At 39.7% G+C, this 22,194-nt stretch overlaps 2 protein-coding genes across 3 annotated transcripts in view; both read left to right on the top strand.

Annotated features, from left to right (window-relative positions):
- The window catches only part of LOC135482654 (calcium/calmodulin-dependent protein kinase kinase 1-like), a 300,476-nt gene that overhangs the window by 215,251 nt on the left and 63,031 nt on the right, over nucleotides 1-22,194 (top strand). For both annotated transcript variants that reach the window (XM_064762904.1, XM_064762905.1), the window contains 2 exons: nucleotides 61-149; nucleotides 761-834. In XM_064762904.1, the coding sequence (XP_064618974.1) occupies nucleotides 61-149; nucleotides 761-834 (163 nt within the window). The remainder of the gene's footprint in view (nucleotides 1-60; nucleotides 150-760; nucleotides 835-22,194) is intronic.
- LOC135482655 (developmentally-regulated GTP-binding protein 1) overlaps nucleotides 1-22,194 on the top strand; it is a 520,179-nt gene that overhangs the window by 473,087 nt on the left and 24,898 nt on the right. The window lies entirely within an intron of this gene.

Genomic DNA, 22,194 nt, shown 5'->3' with positions numbered 1-22,194 from the left:
ATGGCGATATGTGTGGCATTGGCACAATGTCATATTTCCAAAATGATGGTACCATTTCAGGGAAGTGATGGAGGTGCCAACAGACATCCCCTTCAGTGAGGATCAAGCATGGTCGTACTTCAGAGACATTATCATGGGGACAGAATATTGTAAGTAAAACAATCTGACTGTGATTGGGCTCAGAGATTCAAATCACTTAGTAGTTTGAAAACGACCATTTACCCTGTGCAGCAGAACTTCTTTAGACTGTTCTGGACAGGAAGCAGGGCAGACACCACATTCTCCCCGAACAGCGCTGAGGGTACATCTTGAGGAAAGCAGGCATTTCGGACACAGCTCAATGCTTCTGCCAATAGGTTGTCCATGGAGTATTGAGGCAATCGAAGCTTGGTAGATAAAATATGAATGACGCAGTGCTATATTTGTGACATTCTGAGGCCATCAGAAACTCATTTCTCTGTTAGGGTCGGGATGTAACCTAGACAACTTTTGTGCGCATTTTAATTTTGTAGTTTTTCAAGACAAAACGTATGCCCGAAATTTAACAAACGAAAAATTTAACTCTTTCCATACATTGTGCATTATGTCTCGCATTGTTCTGCAAAATCGAAATTCAAATTTTGCAGCAAAAGGTAGCTGTCTGCAAATAGCACATATATTGCAGATTTTTCCAGTTTATAGTAAGAATGACCATATGCAACAATTGCTTCACAATATTCTTGTGCCAGTGGAGTGATGATCATCTGCCTTTCCTTTGCAGTGCATTACCAGAAGATCATCCATCGAGACATCAAGCCCTCTAATCTCCTGCTGGCAGACAATGGACACATTAAGGTGCATCTACATTAAAGTTCATCCTGTGACCGACAATAACAGCTGTTGTAGGTGCACACACAGGCAGCAATAGTGAGCAAGAAGGTTAAGCTGGTTACTACACTACTGCAGGTGGTGTACTATGCATGAGATTCCCACCTACTTGTAAACCCCCTGAACACAAGGTTGTGCCCTGGCCTAAATAGCGTTTATTCCTTTATGTCTTGCTTAATTTCAAAAAGCAAGTGTTGGGTTGTCATCTTATGATGCTTTGTGACCAAAATGCTGCCCAAAGTGTTTTTTTTGTGTTTGAGAAGGCTGTAACCATGAGCCTGATAGTGCAGTACACAATGCAGGACAATGCTATCCTTAGCGATGCAAAAACTCTGCAATACCACAAGCTCTTTGTGTAATGCATTGGATCATGGTTGGGGCAATCGATACCCAAGCTGGCAATTCTGGGAAGTTTAATGCTGGGGATCAATAAATTTTGGCACTTTTTGCCGCCAAGGGAAAACAGGAAGTTGCATCATGCCGAAATCTCAGCACATTCTTGATACAACTCTTTTATTGCTTTCACATAAATTTCAGGGTTTTTTCATTATTTGTTAACCCTTGAGTGGCACTTGAACTATGACCAAAAACAAGGATAGGTGGTTAGGACAAGACTCCCTCTTGTGACCGAAGACTTTCACATAATTCACCACTAGCATGAAACATGAGACAATTAAAATACCTGGGAATCAATAGCGAGCACAAAATGCTGTTGAAACTTATAGTCTATAATGAACTAAAGTTGATTCCGACTACTGCGCCTTGTCATGTGGTCAGAATATTACGACTACAGCGGTGAAAGGGTTAAAGGGCAGAATGTGATTTCATGACCTCAGTGAGTGCCCCGAAAACTTAGAATACTTCTTTGCAAAGAAGAATGAAAATGACCCTGAGGCAGGATAGAACTCTGGTCTTCCGTGTGAGAGGCAGAGAGTGTATCCACTAGGCCACCGAGGCAGCTTGCCGACCAGCAAAAAAATTAGCCATTTATCTTTACCCCTTCGATTACATTATGAACCAAAAAAGAAAGGCAGGTCTGCACTCATGGAAGTATTACTAAAATCGATGATGCAATTCATCAAAGTACACATCAAAATTATCCTCAAAAATAAGAAATAAATTGCAATAAACACATAAAACGTTTACACGTGATTTTCGGCGAAAAACACCACGTTTGTCAATAACATTCTCTTTTAAAAGTGGGCATTCTCAAAGGGAAAGGTTCTAATTCATCAAGTAAATATACCCACAATATTGTGGATATCTTTTCGTCATTCCCGCATAACTGTTCAACAGTCAAGATCCAACGTAATATCAAACCATATCAAATACCTTAAAACACCTTTTATTTGATTTTAAAAGCAGTTATCGAGTAAACAGACATCAATCAAAATATCCACGAAATAAACAGACAAATTACCATAAAAACACCCTTTCTCAAAAATGCAGCAATTTATACGAAAGAAATCTGAAGAGAGACAAAACTGCATACGATTCTGCTAGGCTATGAACAATAATAAGACCTGTATGAATTGATTTCAAGGAGAAAATCGACGGAAAGCACAAATTCAGTGACAGAAATAAGGATCACACTGTGAACCGATATCTCGCTTATTAGTGACTCGCTTTCGATGGTATTCTGAGCAATGATATATCGCATATTCTACAGGTTTTTTCGATTTGACCTACTTTTCCAAGGTCATAGAGGTGAAATGACTTAAATTGACCATTTGACTGTAACATGGCACGTTTCTTAACCGCTAAAGCTAACAACTTGAAACTTGGTATACATGACCCTCTTGGTCAGATAACCTAGGTCTGTTACTGAATTTCGGTCCAATATGATTCTCGACTTTGCCACCAAGGAGCCAAAACTGGAAAGGTAAAAAGTGCAATATGTGACCCGCTCTACCAAAACTAGGCGCTTGTTGCATCTGAACTTGACAGGTTGATACGGACTTGTTGTTCATTTCCCTATTGTAGACCTTTTGTGAAATCTATTACAAACTGATTTGGTCACATTTCACAAAAGGTCTACAATAGGGAAATGAACAACAAGTCCTGTCAAGTTCAGATGCGACAAGCGCCTAGTTTTGGTAGAGCGGGTCACATATATCGTATATCTGTGACTTGTTTTCAATAATACTTCTATAGTAGCTACTCAAAGCAAAAATACATCACATGTCATACCGATTTTGATTTCACCTATATACTATACATGTAGCATGTTTCTTAACCAGGATGAATTCCTCACCACCAAATATCTATACGGTGAGCAAAATGGCCTCTGGCCTTTTCATTAGTGACTTGTTTTCGATAATATTTTCATTGAAGGTACTCCAAGCAAGGCTACATCACAGGTCATATGGGTTTTTTGATTTGACCTACTTTTCAAGGTTACAGAGGTCTAATGGTGTAAATTAATCGTTAGGCTTTAGTATGGTACTTTCTCACATTTGGTACAGATGTACGGTACCCTATAGTCAGGTGATCTCAGGGATTGAAGTTTGGTTCGATTTGATTCACTGCTTGGCTTGCAAGGGGCAAATCTGAAAACCTTAAAAGTCTATTTCCAAGGAGAGTGTGGCGGCAAACCATCTACAAAGGCAGTAGTTATCACATTAAATACTCATTGGAATGCAGTGTCATGATCATCACCACATGTGGTCTGCTATACTATCGGCTAGGTAGCTACACCCCATTCTGTTTTTCCCAATGGGTCAACCTTGGTGACTCCTGATGGCATGCAGTAAGAAATATAGGGGGTGTTACCTATATGTGTCAAATATTCACTGCCAGAGTGTTTTACAAGTAATCCATCATGACTTATTCCAAAGTTTCGAAATCCATATTATCACTTTCATTGTCACTAGGCTGGTATTCCGTTTCTGAGTCTGAAGTATCAGTGTCCTCTCCCAATGTTATAATGATTCTGACCACCACTTGCTCCATTAAACCCTCTAAATCCCACATTTTTGCTTCATCTTTCTTTACATGCTCGCAATAATTGTTCCATTGGTCTGGTGTTACTTTGGTCAATACTTCCTTTGTTGAATCCTCTACATCCTTTACCTTCATTGTTACTTATTTCCCATACCCTAACAATTTATATCGGGTTCAGTTCACAGTGATATGGAGGTAACGGTAATACTATGAACCCTGCTTCCGTTGCCAATTCATTCACATCATACTTTTTTTGTTGACTCTTGTTTTGTGTGATCAGATCATAGAGTAATCTTTTCATCATCTTTTCCTCAAACCTAATGTCGTTTTTTCTGAGCCAGTCCTGCATTACTGGTTTTGTCGACGCCTTAGTTGGTGCCTTGTCAAGTTCACAGGAATGGTACTTGACGTTATCCATGACAATGACAACGTTGTTTGGTAGCCTTGGGAGGAGTTTTTCTTGAAACCAGTTTTAGCCCACTTGGTCGTAGACCAATAGGGCTTATGCTGTGCTCGGGGTGGTAAGTGGTGGTCGTTCGGCCGTCTGTCGGTCCGTCAGTCTGTAAACTTTTTAGCTCACCTCTTAGCAGAGGTGAGCTTATCCCATACCGTGGCGTCCGTCGTCCGTCGTCGTCGTCGTCGTCGTCGTCGTCGTCGTCGTCGTCGTCGTCCGTCGTCGGTTAGCAGGGCACGTTTCGTAACTGTTAGAGCTATTGAGTTGAAACTTGGTACACATGTACCCTTATGTAATGACACCTTGGAGACCAAGTTTCGGTCCGATTCGTTTCATGGTTTGGCCACCAGGGGGCCAAACGTTAAAAGTGAAAATATGCAATATCTCCCTTAATAGTAGTCGGGAAATTTTGAAAAAAATATGGTAGGTACTTCTAGCAAAGGTGCATCATATATCCTCCGGGTTTTTGATTTGACCTCCTTTTCAAGGTCACAGAGGTCAAATGGTGTAAATTGGCCGTTAGGATGTAACGATGGCACGTTTCTAAACTGCAATGACTATTGATACCAAATTTGGTACACATTTACCCCTTAGTCAGGTGATCTCAGGGACCGAAGTTTGGTCCAATATGATTCACCACTTGACCACCAGGGGGCAAAATCCAAAAACCTTAAAAATGTGATTATTCCTTAACTTCTTGCCCGATTGCCACCAATTTTATATCATGGGTACATCTAACCACCATACAGTATATGTCACCCAGGTTTTTAATTTGACCTTCTTGTCAAGGTCACAGAGGTCAAATGGCGTAAATTCGCCGTCAGGCCGTAACTATGGCACGTTTCTTAACTGCAATGACTATTGATCACAAATTAAGTACACATGTACCCCTTGGTCAGGTGATCTCAGGTACCGAAGTTTGGTGCGATCTGATTTGCCGTTTGGCCTCCAGGGAGGGGGCCAAATCCTAAATTCTTCAAAATGCCATTATTCCTAGTAATGACTTTCCCGATTGGCACCAATTTTATATCATAGGTACATCTAATTCTAACAACCATTCAATGTGTCACCCGGGTCTTCTTTGATTTGACCTACTTTTCAAGGTCACAGAGGTCGAATGTTATGTAAATTGGCCATTTTGGGGAAATTGTAATTGCTTGGACCTACATCAAACCTAACACTACATGACACAATACCATGCTCTTTATCCATCTTTCCTCCACATGAGGTGAGCACAATGGCCCTGGCCATTTCATTGCCTTTGTCAGCGCTTTATTGTCTTAATTTTTTGACGGATCATTTTCATCTTCCATATGTGCATACATGGGCCAAGTTCGATTTTGAGTGCAAGTCGATTCCTAATTTGGCCACCAGGTGGCTTTTTTGTAAAAAACTAAAAATTTATGTTTTTTACTCATGCTTTGAGCTAAGGTGCTCAGTTTTTTAGCTTTCCTCTGGAGGCTTATACGATACTGTGGCGTTCGTCGTCGTCTGTTAGCGGAGCAGGTTTCGTCACCCCTGGGGCTAGATGGCTAAAACTTGGTGTGATGGTAGCTTTGGGCTATATGCTCATACTTATTTTTCTTTTTTGCAATATGACGTACTTTCTGGCCTTCAGGCGGCCATCTTAGAAATAGTTTTTTGCCTTTTTAAAGCTAATGGTTGTACGTAGAGGGAAGAAATGTTTTTGGTGGGAATATCTATTAAGGTTAAATGACATATCACCCGGGTTTTTGATTTGACCTACTTTTCAAGGTCACAGAGGCCAAAGTTCACTAAATCACCGATTGGTGGCACATTTCGTTTCTATTTGAGCCAGAAGGTTCTACACTTGTGAGGACATGTATCTAGGGACCCTTTATTCTACCCAAAAAAATTTGGGACTCTAACTTCAAAAATGGCCGCCAGGCGGCCATCTTGAAAATTAAGTCGGATTGCAACCAAATTTCATGTGATTGTATATCTATGTACTATGCAACATCCCTGATTTTCAGTCAAATCCATCTTTAAAATTAAACAAAGTCCTATTACTCCGAAACTAAGGATCGGATTGCAACCAAACTTCATCTGATTATGTATCTATGGACTCTTATCAATATACTTAATTTTCAGTCAAATCCCATGACAAATATGGCCGCAAGGCTGCCATCTTGAAAATCCAAAAAAATTCCTATTATTCCCAAACTGTTGAACAGATGTCAACCAATTTCCATGTGACATGTACACTCTTCAATAACCCTGAAATTCAGTCAACTTTATAACCAAAGTGCTATACTTATATGGTACCGGTAATTTTCTTTTGTGCCATTGAGCCGAGAAGAAGAGTATTATTCAATGGAATCAAAACTGGTGAAACTAGTCAGAAAGTGTCATCCTGATATCCACTGCAAATGACATGGATTACATTACCTGAGGTGAGCACATGGTCCCTGGACCGTTTCATTTATCACAGGTATTTCTATTGAGGATACATCATATATATTATGTGTTTTTTATTTTGCCTTGTTTTAAGGGAAAACTAGGTCAAATGGCGGAAAATGGCCGATTTCTTATTGGTGCCCTTGTCAGAGCTCTAGCGTCTTCAGTTTTTGACGGATTCTTTTCATTTTTCATATGTATCTATATGACCCTAAAATCTAGGTCAAGTTCGGGTGCAGTGTCATTTTAAGTTTGCCCATGTAGCGATTTTCCGACTTCGGGACTCTGTCACTTATAGGTCTTTCTAGGGGGGAATTATACGGGTCCTAATAGAGGCGTTCCCCAGTTTTCATTGGTGCATCCTCATGGTACCGGGCTGAATACTCTACCGTGAGATGACCATTTGATAGACATCGTTGTATAGAGACGGGGTGGCGCGTAGAATCCCGTCATTACGTTTTGAAGTCGTCCTTTCTTCTCGGTTGATTAGTGGTTGAGACATAGCATGGACAGAGTCGTGCTAGAACACGGCTATGTCGCGCCAGTACCACTTGGTGTCGTCCTTCCTTCTTGGTGGATGGCAGGTAAAACTCGCATGGACATAGTCGACCAGTTCAACTTTGGGTCGTCCTTCCTTCATGGTGGGTGGCAGGGTGAAACTTGGCATGGACAGAGTCGCGCCAGTTCAACTTGGGGGTTGTCCTTCCTTCTTGATGAGTGGCAGGGTGAAACTTGGCATGGACAGGGTCGCGCCAAAGAGATCGCGAAATAAGGAAATGCAAGCTCAGTACCATAAGGATGTTCACCAACTATCCCCTTCGTAACGACAAGTGACTAAATCCGTGACTAGTGACCTTACGTTAGTCCGTCAGGGCACACCACAAAGCTTGTAGGTAATAATATCAACTAAGTCAAATGTATAAAATATCGCGAGATTTGTTTAATAGGTGCTTATGCACAATCGATATCATTCATGGAAATGAAGTACGATATATATATATATACAATTTTGATGACGACGACAGCAGAACGGATGAGGAGGCGACGTTTAAGTACAGTTTCCAGTTAAACTAAACGATAATGATATTAGGATTAACTCCTAATGAGTATCTTAAATCTTAAGACAGGACGGTTCGTTGATAAATCAACGTATCAGCCATCCAGGCTAAGCGAAGCGAGGAGTGGTCTGATTACGAAGCACTTGTAGAAATTTAGATGTAAATGAATTATGAATGGATTTAAATATTTGACCGTGGTCAAAAGTGCATTAGGATCTGCCTGCGCTGGCATAATGGGAAGCATGGGGCAGACAAGCACACAGTAATACATAGGAATTGAAAAAGGAATTCCGAAATTGAGTGCCAATTTCGTAATTCGGACTAAAATGCCATGTATTATGTACATTCCTAACACAAGCATGGACCTACACGCAGGCAAGTCGACGAGGGGCTCGCTTTAAATTTTTAGGATTTTAACCTAACAAGTGGTGTCCAAAATTGAAACTCTCAAACTGTTCAGAAATGACGCCTTTTATACATTTTAGACGTCAAAAACATGACGTCACAACAGCGATTGACCAATAGGAAACGCCGAAATTTGGATTCTGATGACGTAGAATTCCGTCTAAAAAATGTTTAACATTTCAAACTCACAAATAATTCTTTTACAAGTTGTCGCAAAGAAATCATATACACGTGATAGAGTAAGGGTATATCTATCCTGACGAGGAAGTTTATAGAAATCCGCTCACAAAGAATTATTTGTCAGACGAAAGAAAAAGCCGAATTTTCCCGACAAAATAATTTTAACGTTAATTCCCTTTAAAGAGGGCGGAAGACCGAGACCAAATTTGGCATTTTGATCGACAAATAATTCTTTTACAAGACAAGACTTAACAATTATGCATACGGTATAGAATAGGAACTTATCTACCGGGGAGAGGAAGTTTACAGAAATTCCTCCACAAACAATTATTTGAGAACCAATTTCTCACAGAAATTTGAAAGAAAAATTTACCAAAACGGCGGTCTTGCGCCTTACTTCATGCAAAACGGGACCACCGTCACGCAAAGTATTTTTCACTAGAAATAATTCTTTTAGAGACTTTCTGCTAAAAAATGATGTAGACGACCAAAATAGATGATTCAACTACAAGTTGTGAAAGATTCAGCCAAAATCCTACATAAAGAATTATTTACAAACAGAATTTGTACTGATAATTGACTCGTAAACAATACGACAAAACGGGTTACGCGGTTTCGCTAAACTCAGACGACGTTTACATCACGTTTACAATTTGTGGCATAAAATAATTCTCTTACCGATTCACTACTCGAATTTACATACCTAACATAGAATAAGGTTTCATCTTTAAAAGGATGAAATTTCAAGAAGAAATGTTGGTTCAGAATTATTCTAGAGGGAAATTAGTATCGAAATTCGGGCCAAAAAATTGGTATAATTTTGCGCATAAAGACAGGGTGCGGAATGGCCGAACTCCGAAATCAAAGTCACAATAAAACGCTTCTAGAACCAACACGGGGTCGTTTCCTTCCGAATTTTAACTCAAAACGTGATAAACGTGGATGAAAATACATGAATATAGGTTTTTAGAGAGTTTAAACGGTTACATATTCATCACACGACGACTCGGGGCCGGTGTTACAGTAGAAAAATGTGGTTGTAAACCACGTGATGACGGACTGAAAATGCAGACGACGGAAATCGCAATAAGATTTCAAAGGTTTCGCAAATAATTCTGACATGAGTATTAAGAATGAGATTGCTCGATTAAATGGAACATATATCTAATTTTGAGATTCTAAAGTTTTAAAACAATTCACAAAGTTAAAAGTACCATGTGAACTCGGAATCTGGGTGTGAAACCCGGTGTCGTCACCCAAAGGGCATACACCATGTATGAACACTAGATGAAAATCGCTCCGTATGAAAGTTCACAAACAGGTCAAAATGTCTCGATTTTTACGGATGAAAATGTCACAAGAGAGGTACGATTTGCGAAAGGTGTTACCCAAGATCACTTTTACCAAGCTACATGAAAGTTGACAGAGGTGAGAGTCAGTTCTGAGTGATTTTCTATAGGAATAGGAAAAATAACAGGGAGACGTCAGCTGTTGGCTGTTCGACGGAACTTGTGAAGAAGTCATCCCAAATGAAACTTGAATAACACGCGGCAATTGTGACTCGCTCTACCAAAACTAGGCGCTTGTCGCATCTGAACTTGACAGGTTGATACGGACTTGTTGTTCATTTCCCTATTGTAGACCTTTTGTGAATAGATTTCACAAAAGGTCTACAATAGGGAAATGAACAATGAGTCCGTATCAACCTGTCAAGTTCAGATGCGACAAGCGCCTAGTTTTGGTAGAGCGGGTCACAATTGTGGTCTAACACCACGACTTAATCGTGAAACGATATAAAAGTGCCGAGAGATTATGAATTTTGAGGGATGAGATAAATGGAACTTGATAGATTGATGAAAATACACTCCGAAGTCGACTCTGACATCTGTCAAAACACATGCAGAATAACATGTATAAACACAGTACACCAAGTACACGGTAAACTACACACAGGGTGTACACGAACTTTGAAAGTGCAAAGCACTACAATGCATAGGGAATTGAAATAGGGGAGGGGCTGTGATTTTGACTTTAATTGCGGTAAATACGAATCTGACATACAAGGTTCCAGTCAGATTGAATTACAAGACACATAGCTAGAAGTATTCCACAAAATTTACTTAAATAGGTGATCTATTCTACTGAGTCGAAAATCGGAGGGGGCCATAAAAGATGATAAAAGTAACAGGTAGATACCTAAGTTTCTCTACACAGGTTTCAAGGAAAGATGGAAGAGGGCCAGGGTGTTTAATGGGGGGTCCACTAAAGATAGGTAAAAAGATAGAAGGGGAAATATGGAAATTTACCTGACAGGAATTCCACACCCACATGGTGGCTTTTTCTGAAAAACTTAAAACTGATCTAGCTTCTATACCCTTAGAGCTATATATGATAAAGGTAGATCATATATTATACACGTTTTTGATTTTACCGAATTTCAAAACATCCCCCCGAATTCCGACTGCCAAGTGGGCACTATTTTTCAAACATTGCACTGTTCATGTCACTATGATACTCTGCCAGCTTCCCAGTGGTTCAGAAAACAAGCCCTGCTCCATCCAGAAAACCAGAATTACTGCCTACATGGAGCACAATGAGTTTTTCACCCTTCCCTGTCGGATCTCTCAAGCATCCACACCCAAAACCTTCCAAGATGGCTTGCCTTGCAGTCTTTAGATTTGTGTCCACCCATGCTTTTGGGGCTGTCATTTGAGTTCTGAAAACGGTGAAAAACACAGAAAATTGAACTTTTTTTCATGAACTTCAATAAAATAAATGAAAATACCCACAAAAATATCCCGCTAAAACATGTATAAGGTCTAGTATCTGGTAAAAGAAGTAGCGCCAAGCAAGAAAATAAGGTATGTTTTTATGACTATAGCTATAATCTTCTTTTTTTTCTCATTTGTTTTAAAAAGGGAGCGCCTCGGGGGGGGGGGGGGTTGCAGGGATTGCTAAAAAAAAAAGGCCCTTGGGAAAAAATTAAAAAATTACTGCTATAATATTCAGTAATAAATCTTTATTTTATCTAAAAGCTGAAGGACAGATGAGTACAGCACAGTTTACTTTATAAATTCAATTCAATTCAATTTATTGCACAACTATCAAAGGATAAGACAGTATGGCAGTACATATATACAAATACAACACATACAAAAATGTTTTTAAAAGAAAGTTACATGTATATGGTAATTAAAATAAGACCACAATGACTTATTAATTAGTGCCCCTGAAGAGCTGTTTGTCTTTCTTCAAATGCTTTTGAGATAAAAATAGCGGTATCTAAAATAATCTTGTTGTCAGTACTACTCATAATAGAAATAAAATCCAGATTTGAAAATAATTGACTACATTTATAAAAATTTATATTTGTGAGGTACTCGTCTCTTAATTTATTGTTAGAGGGACATCGTGCAAAAAAGTGGAACTCGTCCTCGACAACGTTACACCCAAAAGGACAGAGACGCTTTTCTAACTGAGTACCAAAATGTCTACCTTTTTCGATGAGTAGGTTGTGATTGCTAAGGCGAAACTTAGCCATTTTTGAAAACAACCCCCTGTTTTTTAGAACATTAAGGTAGGACTCAAGTTGGTACTCAGTTTTATAAGTTATGTAGGTTCTGAGTTTGTTTTTTTGACTAGAATTTGACCTTTTGTCAGTTTGTAATACAGAGAAGAAATGAGAATGATACAATAATTCGAGTGAATTAGATACATTAGTACTACTAGACGAGAGATCGAGATTTTTCTGAAATTTAGTGTTTAACACATCAATAGTTGCTGATACAGATTTGTTGATACTACAGGACGAAGTGAGCTTTTTGTCAACTTCATAAGCTTCATTGAGGATTGTATTACTGGAGTTTTTAACATGAGATAGGTTATCAAAAGTATGTTTGAACATAAATACAAGGAAAGGATATTGTCCTAGTTCTGCCTTCACTCCGCAGTTTGATGTAAATCTATTAACACCCAAGATCCATTTACAAAATTTAGACAATAATTGCTCAAATGGAAAACGATCCAGTTGTTTGACAAATTTATTGCTGTCGTTAATAAGTAGTGACTTGAGAAAAGCGAAACTCCAAATTTCAGTTATACATGAGAATTGGCCTGATATAGCTATTAAACAAACGAATAGCAGTACGAGGTTCTATTCGATTGGAGTTAATTGTTTTCATCAGAACATAAAAAGCTTTGGAGCCTTTTTTGGTAAGCACTTCAACTCCAGACTTAAAAGAACCCTTATAGTCAATGGATGCTCCAAGATATGTGAAGTCATACACCCTATTACGTATAACATTGTCCAGTGTAAAAGGTACCTGATCTGAGAGTTTCTTTTCGAAAACCAAAATCTTTGACTTGTCCCAATTGATTTGAAGTCTCCATGTTTTACAATATTGTGACAAGCCGTTGAGACATGTCTGAAGACCTGTTGAGGTTAGGGAGAAGAGAAGAGAACCAAATCATCTGCATACAGTAAAGACGACAATTTGGTTGTATCTAATAATGCTGGCGATGGATTAGTCTGATCCAGTACATTTACAATATCATTGATAAAAAGATTAAATAGTGTGGGACTAAGAACATCCCCCTGGCGAGTACCAACTTTGACTTTAAAAAACTGTGACATCCCTTGAGGGAATTTGATACAACTTGACATAGAACCATAAAAGTTTTTTATATAATTAAGGAAGTTGCCAGAAATATTGACGTTCATCATTTTAGAGAATAAACCACTATGCCAAACACTGTCGAGTGCCTTTTTAAGGTCGAGAAAACAACAATATATTTTTTTACCTTTGCTGAAGTACTTGTTAACAATGGTTTTGATGATAAAAATGTTGTCACTAGTTCTGGCACTTTTCTTAAAGCCATTCTGACAATTACTGATAACATTATTCCGATCCATATATGATACAAGCCTGGCATTTAGTACAGATGAGAACAGTTTACACAAACAGCTGGAAATAGTAATTCCACGATAATTATTAGGGTCAATGGGGTCACCTTTTTTTTTAAAAAGAGGGACAATATAACCATATCTCCATTGAGATGGAGAAAGTGAACTACCTAAAATTTGATTGAAAACTTTGGTGAGGAGAGGCAAAAGGTGATCTGAGCCAGTTTTAATCATTTCATTAGAAATTGAATAAAAAAACCCAACTGCCTTACCATTTTTAGCTCAGCTGACAAAGTCAGCGGAGCTAGTCAAATAGCTAATTGATTGGTGTTTGTCCTTCCATCCTGCCATCCATCTAGCCATGTTGGGCATTTTGTAACCGTACAGCCGAGGCACTTCAAATATGGTTTTGTATATAAACACTGCAGAAAATGTTGCTTACAGAAAAAAATTTGGGCGATTCGACTCAAATTCAGCTCCCCAGGGGGCAAAAGGCGTAAATGAAAAAACAATTTTTGACGCTCTATTCGAGCAGATAAAAGCTTGAAATAAAGTTGAAAAGGTCTTCATGATACAGAAGTTTTGATATAAAATAGATTAGTGTGGATTTATATCACCAGTTGGCGGTAGTGAGCAAAACTGTTGTTTGACCCCAGATGACCCCGCTTTAAATTTCCCGCCGCGAAGTGACATGAAAACCTCGAACCAGGGAATACCGGACTGCTGGTATTGCCAGTGCATTCACTGTATGAACGGCTCGTCTGGGGTAAATTGACGAGGCGGCTCGACCCGCCACTGCGCGGTCGAGGTTACCTGGAGTACTATCATCAAGAAAATGGCGGTGACCTTTTTATTTCTACCGGAGCGATGATTTTGTAAGTGACAAATTTTCTTATTAAAGCCTTTACGGAAATGTATTTTGGTACGAATCTTCACACGTTTACAGAAAAGATCAACGAGAATGTGTTCAAATGCCCTCATAACGATGAGTTCAACGGAATTTGGTCAAAACAACCTTCGAATGGAGTCAACTTCCTTTGCGAAATTGAAGCGACGACCTCATTATTTATCGTAATTTATGCAGATCTGAGTCCAGCTGATGGGCAAAATTAGCGATGGTTTCAAAACAGTCTCCCAGACATGGGGCAATCTCTTCATTATCATAATGGGATTTGGAGGCATGTTTACAGATTTTACAAGTTCGAGACCTGTAGGACCTAAAACTCGCATAGATCCCCATAGATCCCCTCTATTTGTCGAGTTAGCGCCCCTGTAAAATCATGCATTTTCGGACACTAGAACGAAATATTCCTGCGGATATCGCGGTTTCGGTGATGATTTAAGGAGAAATTGACTGTTCTTAGAGTTGTATGGGACAGAAATGAGTTCATACTTCATGAATACATGAATATATTATGATATGGGCGGGCTTCTAAGTCAAAACAATAACAAACTCAACTGCATCTCTACCGTGTATCGCGTAGTGCATTGCCTAGTGTATTTCGTAGTGTATTTTAGCGGAGACATTATTTCCACACTTTGGCCGCGCCAAACGTCTTTTTTATTCGTGGAAGTTAATCTGCTCTGTAAATTTTATTTTACACAGGAAGAATCCATACAAGGTATTGCAATATTTCATGTCTATTGGTGTATTTGTGTACAGGAGCGCACCAGACAGTGAGACGTGGAGACGTGTTTAGTGCTGGTGCTGTCAGTAGACTGAATCTGATTGGCCATAGCGATCAGTAATATGGGTCGTGATCACGTGATGTGACGTCACCGCGGTATCCTCCTTGGCTGATGGGTGATGTTCTGAGTTGTGTTCAAACTATTGGAAACTTCGGAAATTAGTTCTATTAGTTCTACTATTCTGCAGGAGTATATCATAGCCATTGATGTTGACAGCTAAAAGCACGAAAACTTTGTTTATTTATCAAACTGTATCGAGTGTTATCGAATCGAATGGATGTGTCGATCGTCGGGGCGGATTGATATGTGGTTGTGCGTCCAAGGCGATTAGGTCATTCAGTTAGTTTGAGAAAGATCATGATCATGAAGATGCGTGTTGTGTTATCATAACCGGAAAATAATTTGAAGTTATTAGTGGTGTTGTCATTGCCATTTTTTGCATGGAATGATAGTTCGAGAGCTCTCATCGACGTATTCACCATTGACGGAAAGTAGGTCCGGATTTGGCAAACACTGTACAATCACTTTCCATCTTGACGTCTTGTAATTAAAATGTAATAATCTTTGCCAAATCAGTGATTCTTATATAATTTACTCCATGATTGCAATCAGCCTTTGTTAAATTCCAATCACCTGCAGGTCGGGTCAATCTTTTAACAATAAAGTTAATTTTCTTAAGCACCTCTTTATCTTACTTCTTCACATACAGGGCATCCCAAACACTTTGCTAAATCCACTAACCCCCCCATTTCAAGTTGGTATTGCACCAGACCCAAGCTCAACGGTACAATGATCATGTAAGTGTCCAAATACCTTTTCAGGACATACTAGTATGAGGACATCAATTTTGATACCAGAAGGAAAACCAATCCTGTCTGTGTGTCACTGTGACATAGATCCTGGCTCTATTGGAAATGTCGCACTCGCACTGCATTACTTCATGTGATGTCACTTACATCTTTCACAGTTGACAAATTGAAGCATCCATGGTTATTGTAACTATATATAGTCCTTGCCAAATCTATCTAAAAGTATCAGTAAAACTGCTAAACTATGAATTGTATCTGCTTACTCAGCTGAGCGCCAGGCCCTTGGGCCTCTTGTTGAGCTTTTTAATGGATTTTTTAATTTCTCCAATAGTGAATGGTTTGTTGAGTTCTGCCACTTCTGAATCAGAGATGGAACAATCATGTAATTGAGCCTGAGGATTGGATCCCTGTACAGAACCACATGTAGGACTACTAATACCTTTAAAGTCTGAAGGAAGAGCAAGATCCTCAAAATGCTTTAAAAACATTATTTTTGGCCGGCGTCTGAGCACAGTCATTTAATTGTTTTATAGTTTCCCAGAACATCTTTGGGTCTTTTTTCTCGGACTCACATAGCTTGTTAACAAGAAAATCCTTATTTTCTCTTTTGGCTCTTTTGATCGCTTTGTTATATTGGTTGCACATAGCTCGAAGACGACCTGCGAGATAAGTATTATTGGGCTCGCGGGCGAGAGTCTTTGATAGACTTCGGATATTAGACCGCAGAGATTTGCAGTTTTCGTTATACCAACGTTTGTGCGACTTCTTGGGATTTGTCCTCTGATGAGGTTTAGAGCCTATGGATATTTTTAGACTGACCTCAGCAGCTTCAGTAAAAATACGGTTCACATCACAAATGGCTGCGTCTATACCAGATTGTTCGTTACTGTATTGTATACTTTGAAAGTACTGTAACTGTGCATTAATTGCCTTAGATTCCAATACCTTAGCAAATCTCAGTTTACCATCATCATTCCATAAATACTTTTTTGGTAATGGAGTCAAATCACACAGTGACTCATCAATCCTATCCTTTGTTGATAAATCTGTCGGTACATTGATGTCGAAAGAAATCTGATAATGATCGGACAGAGCAAGATCAAAAGGATGTACACAAAAATGATTTACAGACGCAAACAGGTCTTTAGAGACAAGTGTGTGGTCTATTGCGCTTTTAAACACTTTATCCTGGCATACTTTAAAATATGTTAAGTTACCAAAATAATCACCAATGTCTCTACCATTCAAAAATCTAAGTTTGTTTCCAACAGCAATATCAATCAGGGATTTACCATGTCTGTTGAGAACATTATCACGATGAAGCCTCACTGGGATACTGTCATCATCACATACATAATTCAAATGGTCACCAATTGGCAAATGGAGGACGGAATCTTTCTGAATAAAGTCGAGTTCTCCACCGATTCGACTATTGAAATCACCGGATAGAGCTATCATACCCTGACTTTTATACATAAGTACCTCATCCTGGAATAGTTCCCAGGTGTCATTTAAATGAGTTGAACCAGAAGGTGGAATATAAGAAATGCAAAGAAATATTGATTTCTTGAATTTAAAGAAATCAGATTTGAGTTCCACCCACAGTAAGTTTTTGGACTTACTGCCTAGAATTTTGACACCCTTTTTGATAGAGTTTTTGATGAAACATAAAATGCCACCCGAGGCACGTCTGGCATGTTTCGATAGGTTCCTATATTTGTTGTAGGTATGATAGTCAGGAAGCTGAATTGAAGAATTCTCTGTTGTCCAAGATTCTAATACACCGAAGATATCACATTTGGCGATTCTATTCAGTAGACTAGAGTCAGAAAGCTTCCATCCGTCAATGCCAGAACCATTTAAATTTAGAGTGCTAACTGTATTACAATTACTCATGTTAAACAAAAGTTTGTGACCATAATGAAATAATAGTGTTCTTTAGAGTTCAGGCCTCATGCTCATCCATGTTGTAAATGAGGAAAGGCAGGCATGCCAGAGTAGGGTCCATACATATGTGGAGGACCAGACTGGACTTGTGGCAATTGCATTGCATTGTTCATGAAGTTGTTCATGTTCATGTGATCATGCACGACAGGCATTGACCACTGAAAAGGTCCATTGCGCTGAAAATTGTTCATGTATCCAAAATGTGGCATAGCACAGTATTCTGAGAAGTCTGGTTGACGATCATGCATTGAATTGGCAGACGGAATGGTGACAGGACGGCGCTGTCCGTTGATAGCGTGACTGGTCTGCACTGATTGGCGGGACTTTGAAAAGTCAGGAAGACGGCCATGTGTTGGATGATCAGACGAAGTGGTATTACTGTTATGATCATGCCGTCTGTCAATACTGTGTCTGGTCTGCATTGGCTAGCGGGACGCTTTACTCTGTTGAAACTTAGATCGTTCATTTGAAGATGAGTCATCCGAACCATGTGAGCCTCGAGAGCGAGTGTTTTTAGCTCAGCTGACTAAGTCAGCCGAGCTTGTCAAATAAGTTGTTGAGTGGCGTCCGTCTGTCCATCCATCCATCGGGCCGTCCGTCCATCCGTTAAACCCATGGTGCACATTTTGTAACCGTAAGACCTAGAGACTTCAATTTTGCATTTCTGGATACTTCTGGTCAAACTCTACTTTCAAAACAAAATTTGTCGCCATTCGACCTACTTCCTGCGAGCGAGAGTGCATGATGGAAACTGGCCTATATCGGCCTAGGAGCAGCAGAATTAGTCGAAATATGCTCTAATATTAAGATAAAATTCTTGAAAATCTATTTTATTGAGAAAAAGTTCAAAATTTTAACAGGAGAGGGCGCTACCTGCCTTTTAATTATTTCTGCAGATTCAAATTCCCACCCGATGACGTCAGCCAACAACGAAGTCTCCTATTTGCCAGTTCTCAAAACATGGCAGCTACACAACAAAAGCAGTAGCTCCAGGAATAAATCACTGTTCACTTCAGCTTCGTAATCGATTGTACCCCCACTTTATTGTGTTTTGTGTGGTGTTCCTATTCAATCAACGATGTAAGGCCTTATTATGTTGGTTTTAATTGAGAAGGTGCATTATAAGCGGCGTACGAAATACTGAAGCGGAGACAAAATGGCGGCATGTTGTTTACGCCATGTGCAATAATCTTGGAGCTCAATGACACTCAAGTACCCAATTTTGTGCTTAAAAAGTAGTCTGGTAGGCGATATTGTCACTAGTTCGTTTCAGTGGTAGTCATAAGGTCTTTAGGGACTACTTTCAGAAGTTAGTTCTTGAAAATTTGGCCACATTTCTGTGAAAACGATATCGGAAGTGCATGCTCTGTTCGCGATGACATCGCCAATGTATTTTGAAGTGGAGAATTCCCACAGTATGTGCAGTGAATCGGCATGATTCTGTTCGCCTATTAAGTTTTAGTTCTACGATTCTTTCATGAGTAAAAAGTAGACATTCTAAGCAATACAATAATGTCACTCCCATAAAAATTGATTGGAAATTGAGGGAGCTATGGCATTCTGTTCGGTAACTGGCAGCGCTGAAAAAATACATTGCATACTGTACAATACCAAATGGCACATTTTAAGAAGCGCTCATTGGACAACATAGGGAATCACCAGAAATGACGTCATCGCTGGTCTAAATAGAAAACTACGGTGGCGCAGTAGAGCACAAGAAAAGGTTTAGCATTAAAGAGGTTGAATAGCGCCTCCAGAAGCAAGCAACAGCGTCACCCGTAGCAGAAATAAGAACTGCTTAGTGACGTCATGGTTTCCATATACGGCATCTCATTTGCATATTTTTACAACCTTATTTACTACGAGTTATAAATATGCCAGTAGCACGTGGATCATGCCGGGCGGCGCTGTCAGGTGTTTCCACTATGGGTTACATAATCGGCTACAAAGAGGCCAGTGTTCTAGTAAATGAAGTTAGCAATGATAGCGAAAGAATGTTAGTGTATGTTACGCAGTCAATAGCGATAGTAGTGAGTTGGAGAGAGGAGAAAATGGAAAATGGAGAATAGTAGTATGGATTTCGAGTCCCAAGAAGAAACTTTGCAAAGTTTTCATCAAACTGATAATCATATTCCTTCCTTCTCTGTCTCCAACAATTAAAAGTTGCTGCAGTCAACCTGATGTGTTTTTCCGCGAGCGAATCGACGAGACGAGGCATTTTTCAAGCATCCGAATGGTACCTTACAGATCCGCAAGGGGCGCGTTACCGAAAATGTTGCAAAAATCAATAACGTGATCGTAAATATTGTCATATTTTTCAAAATGAGACTGTAAATGATACGCAAACGGTAAACCAATGAAAGGCCAGTATCTAGTGAACCTTACAAGTGATTTGGGGGCCTTGAAACTCCTTATATTTATCAATGAAACCTTATTCCCGCCTAAGGTTTTGACCGGGCCGTGCAAAACTCCCCTTTTTTTCCCGGGCAGTTCCCTTTTTAACTTCGTCATGCAAGCTTCAGCAACAAAACGATTTCTCATGAATGATTTATTTGATCATCATCAGCTTGTTTCCCCTGATAGATAAAAAAATGATTTACAATTTCCATCAAAGTTTTCTATTTTGTGTATAGTCACATGTTATTTAACTGGCAAGGAGCCAAGCAGTTTTGAATATTCGCGGGAAAATACTTCGTACTTGTAAACGAGGCTATGACAATGAGTATCCTCATTCATGGCATAAACTTCATGTTTCGGTAAATATTTTCATACGATGATTTCACCCGAATTATGGTCAGGATTGAGGAATGAACAGTGGCATAATTATGTCAACCAAAAACATTGGTACCGTAGTGAACGCAAAAGGATATCAAATACCATGGAGCATGCCATTTTCATGCATAATGAACTAAACACCGGGAAGATATTTTAGATATTAACTCAGCTGAGCGCCAGGCCCTTGGGCCTCTTGTTCTGAGAGAGTGATTCAGTAAGACCGATCAAAGGGCGAACCTGTGCAGCGATCCTACGTACCATCCGAGCAACACCGCCATGTTTCACACTAAGATGTACAGTGTCGTGGTATAGATCAGCGGCAAAGACACCGATGTCAAGGAAACATGCGCTACCCTCTGTGGGTTCATACTCCTCGCACTGAATTTGAAGCATTGCGTTCACTTGTTTTATCGTGTCGTTGAGTGCCAGATCATCACGTGTTGCTGGCGCACTGACCATACAAATGTTCGCATTTGGATGGTTTTCATGCGCTGTTTTCAGAAGGGTTTGAATGTTTTTACGACATTCACCGGGATTAAAGTTTGTTGCATCTTTTGTGCCAAGAACAAAGACAACAGCTTTTTCAGCTTGGATGTACGAGTCTGTCACGAAGTCGATTTATCCTCCAGCATGTGCTTCTTGACGGATACCCTGTCTTTTCCAAACGTAGCCCCTGCATGAATGTTCTTAACATGCGAGGAACCAACGAGAAGAACGTCGCAGATGGACCAGACCATAGATCTTACAGGGGACGCATTGAGTTCATTGTGAAATTCCTCGTCATCGGTGAGGGAGTCGAATCTGTTTTTGCAGGGCACCTCAATTTTTTTCTTCTCTGATCGTTCTGCACGTTTGGCTGCACGTTTAGGTGGTTTAGAGTAATAGTCTAGTTGGTCGTTTTTGAAACTTGTGTAGTCCTCTGACAGATCACTTAACTAAACTTGAATAGATTTGATCATTTCGAAAGCAGCAGTAAGTCTGTCGTTTGTTGTCTTCACTTCACCCTTGATGGTGTCATTACTGGCAGCGAAACCAAGCAGCCTCGAGTTAGTATTATCCAGTCGGACACTCATAGTTTCAAAACGTTTGGCACTGGCGGACTTGTTAGACTCCATTGTTTTCTTAAGAGATGAAATGTCAGATGACAGTTTCTGTGTTGATTTTACAAAAGACACAAATTTTTGTTCCATGGCTTCCATATCTACTGAGATATGAGAGTCCTTTTGAATATCACACACAATCTTAGAAAGTGAGGTGAGGTTGTTCTCCAGAGCTTGAAAGCCAGAGTGGAACTTGTCCATGACCTCATTTCGAACTGGTAACATGGTCCAGCGAGGGCGAGGGTGGAGTAGGGGTAAGCGTTTTCGTCCCCTGTGCAGCACATGAGTCAGGATTAACATCTTCATCTGAGAAAAGGTCCTGAGAGGACGAAGGTGTTTTGTCAATGACCGTATTGTCATCACAAGGCAGCGTTTCTGCGTTCACAATCACATCATCAGGGTCATTCAGGTTGCATTTATCAGATTCAGAATTTGTAACCACCACGTCAGCAGTAACCACCACGTCAGCAGTATGATTTTCGTCTGGAGTCTTACATGTATCACTATCAGCTACAATAGTGTTCAACGAATCGCAGGGAGAGAGAGATTTCCTTATGCGTGTGAAATGGCGACTGCACCAATCCATGAAGCCACCTCCTTGTATCATCACAAAAGAGTTCTTTTGATAGAAGTTCAGAATAACATA

This window comes from Lineus longissimus, chromosome 2 (assembly GCF_910592395.1).
Source record: "Lineus longissimus chromosome 2, tnLinLong1.2, whole genome shotgun sequence".
Classification (NCBI taxonomy): domain Eukaryota; kingdom Metazoa; phylum Nemertea; class Pilidiophora; order Heteronemertea; family Lineidae; genus Lineus; species Lineus longissimus.
This window is presented reverse-complemented; position numbering and strand designations above follow the sequence as displayed.